The sequence below is a fragment of the Cyprinodon tularosa genome, unplaced genomic scaffold, assembly GCF_016077235.1.
Source record: "Cyprinodon tularosa strain WSP-4 unplaced genomic scaffold, ASM1607723v1 ctg231, whole genome shotgun sequence".
Lineage (NCBI taxonomy): Eukaryota > Metazoa > Chordata > Actinopteri > Cyprinodontiformes > Cyprinodontidae > Cyprinodon > Cyprinodon tularosa.
In genome coordinates this window covers 298,062-306,025 of record NW_024038867.1, presented here as the reverse complement: position 1 = coordinate 306,025, position 7,964 = coordinate 298,062, and the positions used below count along the sequence as shown (strand labels likewise).

At 36.1% G+C, this 7,964-nt stretch overlaps 1 protein-coding gene across 5 annotated transcripts in view; it reads left to right on the top strand.

The window, feature by feature from the left end:
* Positions 1-615: 615 nt before the first annotated feature.
* mslnb (mesothelin b) overlaps positions 616-7,964 on the top strand; it is a 37,133-nt gene continuing 29,784 nt past the window's right edge. For all 5 annotated transcript variants that reach the window (XM_038286863.1, XM_038286865.1, XM_038286864.1 and 2 more), the window contains exons 1-4: positions 616-765; positions 5,176-5,273; positions 6,655-6,673; positions 6,833-6,866. In XM_038286863.1, coding sequence (XP_038142791.1) covers positions 5,222-5,273; positions 6,655-6,673; positions 6,833-6,866 — 105 coding nt within the window. In that variant the 5' untranslated portion in view covers positions 616-765; positions 5,176-5,221. The remainder of the gene's footprint in view (positions 766-5,175; positions 5,274-6,654; positions 6,674-6,832; positions 6,867-7,964) is intronic.

The following is a 7,964-nucleotide window of genomic DNA, read 5'->3' as shown; positions in this document are numbered from 1 at the left end:
TTAACCTGATTTGGGTATGCTTGCAATGTGTGTATGCGTGTGGGTGTAAATGCATGCTTACAAGTCTATGTAACAAAGAAAAGTTCAAAGTTATCACAAGTGTTTGGATTAAAAACATTTCTTGTGATATATGGATCATGTTTTACTTTTTCCACTATTAATACACCTTAAATTACTGAAAAACAAAGATTTGCTTCTTTGGAAATAGGAAAAGGAATGTTGTTAATGTGATGAAGACATTATTCTTCAAACTAATTTCTTCTAACATATGGTATGCCCTTGTTTTTTCTTCAGTCAAACCAGTTTACCCTTATTTTGGTGTCTCCACGGACTGCAGAAGGTGTGTTAAAAACAAAAAGAAAAAAAACTAACAAGAAAATTCCCAGGAGATATGCGCAATGTTTCGAATAGATACATATTAATGCTGGGACTGATCTCTGAGGTATTCATCAGTATTGTTTTACTTCTCACAACGCTTCAAAAAACACAATTCTTCTTAAGCAGAAATGAGATCTAATCCAAGTTATATAATCTTTTCTTCTTACCTATCAGACTATTATTCATTTGCAGAAAAACTGGTTGTAATTGTAGTGTAAGCCACGTCTGAAAGCTAGTTTGGTTTTTCCCCCGTGCTGCACTGAGGAAGCCTCCTTCATCACCAGTGACATCGTCACAAGGCAACACACCCATTGCAGGTACACCTGAGTCTCAGCTGTTAGTATAGAGACGCTCCACAGCACCTGAAGGACTCCACATACAAACAAGGTAAGAGATTTAACTCTATATTCAGTAAGTCTCTGCCAGGTTCCTTCTTAAAGAACAGATAATGAATGGAAACATTTCTGTCTACAACTACAGATGACATTTTTTTTTTTTATATGATTCATCTGGGGAAAAAAGAAAGAAAAAAAACGCTGATTCATTCTCACTTTATACTGTACGGACCTGTTTTAGATGAGGCTGAGAATAGGCACATTGAAATTGCAGTGCTTTGATGCTGCATTACTTGTTGCTTATTTAAAACGATTAAAAAAAAACCAAGCAACTTATTAGTCAGTGGGATTGATTTAGCTGATATTGTAATTTGTTCATCATGAAGCTGCCATGATTAACAAATAATGAATGAAGAGGTAATATTATGAGCAAACACTTCACACATCTTTAACTACTTTAACTTCTTACATTTAATCACAGTCAGCATAAATTATGTTTATCAATCTGAAAGTAATTACTTCAATACCTCCTATTGGAAGTTATTAATTACTGTATGACTCTTGCTGCAAGTAGCTAAATCAAACTCTCATGTTTTTTCTTTTATATAACAATCCATTTTTTCTCTCTAAAACAATACCAATTCTCAGCTTTAAAAATAGTGGAATATTCTCTACAGAAAAAAGAAATAACATTGTTATCATTATTCTTTACTATAACTAAGCTTTAAGCTTTAGAATTTTCTCTTTTAAATAACCTAAATACCATTTCCCTTTATCTTCTATGTTTACAAATGGCTTCAGGAGTGATGGTGAGCAAACAGTTTAAGCCGCCATTTATTGTAACAGACAGCTCATCTATGGTTAGTCAGCTAGAGAGAGTCAGCACAGTTAAAAACAAACTGATACATAAACTCAGTCTTAAAGATTCATATTTTTGTTTGCATCTAATGATAAGTCTTTAAAGAGCCTGAGATGTGTTTGTGTTTCCAAGTTAAACTGCACTGAAAAACAACTTTAATTGTTATGTAGGCTCTAATAAAAACACTGTCAAAACTGTGGACAACAAAGTTCCTGTTGTTGCAGACTAGTGTTAACTGCAAAGTAAATACACATTCATAGGTAAATTAGTTAAACATTAATTACTGACTTATTAGATTTTAGTATCATGATTTTAATTTGTGTCCTCAGTTATTTTTTTCATATCTGGTTATGTGAACTTCATGATGGTAAAGTTCAGTGACCAGTGGCTTCAAGGATTAAAGAGGGTACAGCCCTGATACTAAACATTAGCAGGGGACCTTCGGCAAACAGAGGAAAGCAGGTTTAAAACTGTATGGCAAATGCAAAAAAAGAAGAAGAAGTGTTGCACATGCAAATGGAAATGAAAACAGATGGAAATTATTTTCAGTTAGAAAGACACACCTCAAAAAGGAGTGGTTCTGCAGGTGGGGACCACAGAGTCGTTCTTAGTACCTATGCTTTCTCGCTGATGTTTTAAACTTTGGAATGATGGTGGTGTTTTAAAGCTCATGGTAGCATGAGACAGACTCTAAAACCCATACAAGAGGCTCAGGTAGTGCAGCTCGTCCAGGATAGCACATCAATGCAACCCCTGGCAAGAAGGTTTGCTGTTTGTCAGCTTCGTGGCCAGAGGCTGGAGGTGCTACCAGGAGACAGGCCAGTACACCAGGAGACATGGAGGAGGCTGTAGGAGGGCAACAGCCCAGCAGCAGGATCAGAGAGGAAAGCATGTTAGAGGGCCGCAAAGCTCTCCATGTGGTCACCAGAAGTAGCATGACTGCCATTAGGTACCGAGATGAGATCCTCAGACCCCTTGTGAGACCATATGCTGGTACGGTTGGCCCTGGGTTGCTTTTAATGCAGGGCAATGCTAGACCTCATGTGGCTGGAGTGTCAGCAGTTCCTGCAAGATTAAAGCATTGAAGCTATGGTCTGGCCTGTCCGTTCCCCAGACCTGAATCTGATTGAGCACATCTAGGACGTGATGTCTCGATCCATCTACCAACGTCACGTTGCGCCATCTCATCAGGAGCATGCTCAGGCGTAGTTGGGAGGTCATATAGGCACATGGAGGCTACACATAATACTGAGCCTCATTTTGACCACTTGTTTTAAGGAAATCAAAGTTAGATCAGCCTGTAGCGGGTCCAGGTCCTTGTCCAACTCCAGCCTGCATTTTCCTATGAAAATGATCAATCCTTTGGTTGACCAGGCTGTTAAAGGGTTCATTTTTGTGTATGATTCCAAATCAAGGTATAGGCTGGTTAATAGTGGTTAAAAGTCTGGTTAAAAGGTTAAAAGTTTCACTGCTGATTTATTTGTAATTCAGTTGAGAGCAGAACAAAGTATTCAATGAGAATATATCATTCATTCATATATAGAGACATGGGATATAAGGAACTGGGTTCTGCTATGTTCCTGTTCAGCCATTATGTAAATGGAGCGTAAAGCTCAGGTATATATATCTCATAGTGCTGACAGCTTCCTCTGAAGTGCTCTGATGCAAACAAAACATGGCTCTTCCTGGAATCTGTAGGGTTTCTATTGTATCTATTTACAAATAAATTTCCAGAACAAATCCAGGAAAATCAGAAGACGAAAATGTTCCTCATATTAACACATTTGTTCCAGTTGGTTTAGCATCATCAAAAGACATATTGCTTGTTCTGTCCCTAATCATGCCAGACCTGCAAACATTTTATTCCATGTCCATTTGGAAAGCTTGTGTTCCATCCAGCTGCAACTGACCAGGGGTTCTTTGTCTCAGTGTCACAGCAGGTGGTCCCCCCAGGCTCATGGTTCTCATCCAGTTTGGCTCTATAAGTTCTGAAATTCAAGAGAAATGTGTTGCAAAAGGACTGTTTGCAACAGTTTGGTTCTGAAAGGTTCTGACCTGTCCTTGATGGTTCTGGAGATCTGGTTGCCCTGGGGCCCGCATCTCCACTGTAGTGGAGATTCAGCCGAGGCGGACCCCAGCTTTGAGCGCAGGGGCAGAAGAGATCAGGACACTGGTTCCCAATGTCCAAAAGTATGATGATGGCATATGGAACAACAATTCTTAAAGGATAATTTTTATCTTATATAGTCACACGAGTACATGTTCTCTACAACTACACGGTATTTATATATATGCTAGAATAAACCCAAGCCTTTTCCCCCTCCTGCTTGTTTCTAAGCACTTTTTCATACAACCTTTGAATATATGGAAAAAGTCTTCTTTTGACATTTACACACATAAAATGATGTACAGTCACGTTTGAAACCAGGAAGCAGAGCACGACCAAACCTGAATCCCAGAACAACAATAAAAGTCATCATATTGAATATGATTAACATAATATATTTAATTTTTTCCGCTTTTAATTTGGATAAAATGACCCATAGAGGGGAAATTTGTTCTCTGTGTTTTATCCATCCCTTCAGTCAAAGACCTGCACACATAAGTGTCTCTAAGGGAGAATTCAGCAGTTGGTTCAAACCGATGAACTTTGCAGCATTTTAAACCCCCTGCTATCTTATCACTCATCCATTTTGTCAGATAATCAGATTAAGATTATTTAAGTATAAAAACATGAAAAAGATTGAGGTTAGAGCTACACATCTGAACCAGGTCTCGGCCTGGATTGACTCTAAATAGAGTTCTACATAGTTCTACTCAGTGAAATTTCCAGATGGATGCCCAGTGCTACTAGAAATGTTTAAAAGGCTTCGGGGAAGGAACTTGTTACTCATGCTCAATACTTTAGGAGGACCTCGGTGTCCTATTGTCAAAATTCCCTGCGATCACAAAAAAGCCACTAATTTGTCTCTTGCAACAAGAAAATGGGTTATATATATATATATATTTTACACTCCACTGTCCCCGCTGTCTGTCACCAGTATTCAGATAACTTTCCTTTCAACCAATGACAGATAACTAACATGAAACCTTTGCCTTTCAATAATGCTTTTGCTGTTCATTGTTCAGATGGGGAGATTGACTCGATGTTCTAATGCTCGCTGTCAGGAACTCAAGGGTGTAGAGTTTCAGCATTTTTTCCACTGATCTTTTGTTGTCTCCGCAGAAGTGTGTTAAAGGTATTTTTATGCAAGATTGAATGCAACAACAACGAAAAAAAAAAAAAATATCAAAATGCCACTCCCTGACTTCTATTCGCAGAAACCACGAAGGTATGAAGGTGAAAGGACAGCAACAATGGCTGCACAAAGACTTCAGGAGTGCTGCCATTTATCAAACTTTGAATTACATAAATTAAGGAGGTTCCACTAAATCGTTAGAGGATGAATAGTTTTTATTCCTAGAGTTTAGTTTGAGATCTAAAAATGTAAATCATTGATGTCATTGATACTTCAGCTGGAGCTTTAACCCAGTTAGTTGATCATTGTTCTCTGAAGGATAGTGACTCATTGTAACCTGCTGCAACTCTTGTTCTCTCTCCAGTGATTTTCAACACAAAGCCCTGTGATCCCATGAGACTGGCTATATCATGAAAACACATTACCTATTCCTACTGATCTACCTCTTTGGAACCACCTTTGGTAAGAGAAGATTATTTGTATTTAAGCAAACACCTACAGCATGCCAAAGCATACAGAAACACATTGTTTTTTTTAATCCTTTTAAATCTATTTAAAACTCCAAACAACACATGACTCATTCTAAAATAAGATGTATTGTTACAGTATTATTATAATGTAAGATAGAGGGTTGCACAAAGGTTTCGTTTCAGCCAAAATGTCTTTATACATTTTGTTTTATGAGGTGATGTTAATGAATTCCTCTCTTAAGTTTTTAAAAGTTTTTTCTTACTTTGGTTTCTTTTTCATTCACATAGTTCTGTGGATTTCATCTCAACAACTGCATATTTTCTAGAAGCTGCTTAAAAAATCAAATTAAAATGGAGGATAAAAACACATTCTTAGGCCTAAAAAACCACCTTGTTAGATCAGTAAGTGTAAGTCATTCCTTTAAGTAACAGAATAGGACCTGTAGCCGGGCTTGAGAGATACATTGTAATTCAATGAGCATTTGTTTTATGTCAAGTTATGAGCTCTTTTAAAATCCCCCTGTTGGTCTGAAAGCATTTAGTCTGTAAAATGATGTTTTCTTTTGTGAAAACATGAAAAAAGTCCCCCACAAGATTAGAATTATTCAGCAAACATGCTGGAGGAAAGCAAACCAGCAGAAGAAATATTGTATGTTATTCTAAAAATGACTTTTTGGAAAAACTAAAGTTAATCTCATTCACTTCTTCTAAGATTTCTTATTCTACTCATCACTGTAAATATCATTTTATATATTTACAGACAGAAAAATAGGAACATATTGGTGCAAATAAAGAGCTAAAAAGAATAATAACTGTCCAAAGAGGAAACAAAAATATATATAGAAAAGTTTTCTCTTAGTAATGAACCTATCGATTATGTTGTTTTGTTTTTTTTGTTTGGTTGTTGTTTCATTCTGTGCGTTTCTTCGCCAAGAGGAAATTGTACCAACCGTTTAAACTAATATGTTAATAAGTCAGTATGGGTGTATGTCTATACCAGGAAGTACATAGAAACATGGAAATCTATTGTTACGGTATGACTGCTATATGCAATTAGTCCTTTTTTTACTTCCTGCATGTAAAACATTTACTTGAAGGTGCCTTCGGATTTAAAAAAGAGACTATAGGACAGTTTAAAAATTAAGACAAGTTAAGTTCTTCTCTCTGGACAATCTAACTTTAACTAATTCATCAAAGATCTTTAACTATTACAGTTTGATGCAAAGATATTTATGCCAGCTTTTGCTGTGCAAAAAGCATTTACTCTGTGTTCACCATAGTAATTTACCTATAATAACAACATATTAACATCACAAAGTAAAATTTGTTTTGTGTATGAAATATAATAATAAAAATCTGTTTAATCCTAACAGGAGCATCAAGCAGAAATGGGTAAGTTTAATTCCTTTAGTATTTAAAGGGGCAAACATACAGCACTTTAAACACTTAGAGGAGCATTAAATTTAGATGGACATTAAAAGCTTTTTTCAAAATGTAGATTTTACCCTAGGTTCTATGTTTAATGAGCTTTTTATGTAATTTTACCTGCAGGAATGCAACATGTGGGACAGAAACCTGTACTCCGGTGAGTTCTTCATCTGTATATTTTTTAGAAATCCGTTGATTTCCACTATTACTAAATCTCTTTGGTAGCCCTTTGTGTTAAAAAAAAATATATATTTTTTTATCATAGGGTTTTGATCAATTGTTTAAGAAGGAACGTTTCATTGTATTTGATGATCAGGAAAGAAAAATTATTTAGCGATAACTGAAAGTTACTTCAGTTCATGTTTTTCTTTCTTGATAGGCAGAATCAGCATAATTTCTTTGTCATGTAGCTGATGACTTTTTTAAAACCTGGAAAATGTTTTATACCTAGTTTTTCCTGTGTTTGCTTTTTTTGCATGCATAAGGCTTCTCTTGCTAATAACAGTAAAGCACATAGGACCATTAGATCACTAACACAAGACCACTTTGACAACATGAAGAAGGCATGACATTTAGAAAAAAACAAAAAAGCTGAGAATTTCAAGGAAAGATGTCAAGCAAATTAAATGACCTTCATTCTGGAAATAAGCTTATTTTGGTCAATTTCTAATGTCTTGTGAGGATATCAAATGACTCCCATTACACCCTCACTGGGCAGTTTCCAAACTGCCCTGATCACATACCACTAATATATTGAAGCCGTCAGCTTTAAAATCCCTCTTTAATCTTGATGAAGCATAATTCAATCCTCTTAGGTGAAGCAGGATTAACTGGCTTGGTGACGTAGCCAACTATAACTTTCCAGTATCAAACAGCTGATTCACTTCTTTGTTGCACTAACTCGACGGACGTGTTCTGGAAAAACTTGTGGATGAGTTTTCAAAATCAAGACAACAGAAATCATTTCCTAGTATTTACACTTCTGGAAAAACATGTAAATTAAGCAGAGCAGAATCTCTTTCCTCTGGTTTCTCTCTGGGTTTGATGCTTTTACTTTAACACACAAGCATCACCAGGTCAAATATATTTAGAGTTGAGTTGTCAATTATACTCAGACCTCTTATTCCTCAGAATCAAGTTAATTGCCAAGTAAGTTTGCACTTACAAAAAATTTTACAGTGTGTTGATTGTCCAGACAAAATAGATATAGATATACACAGAATACAGTATCTATAGCTATATATAGTATAAAACA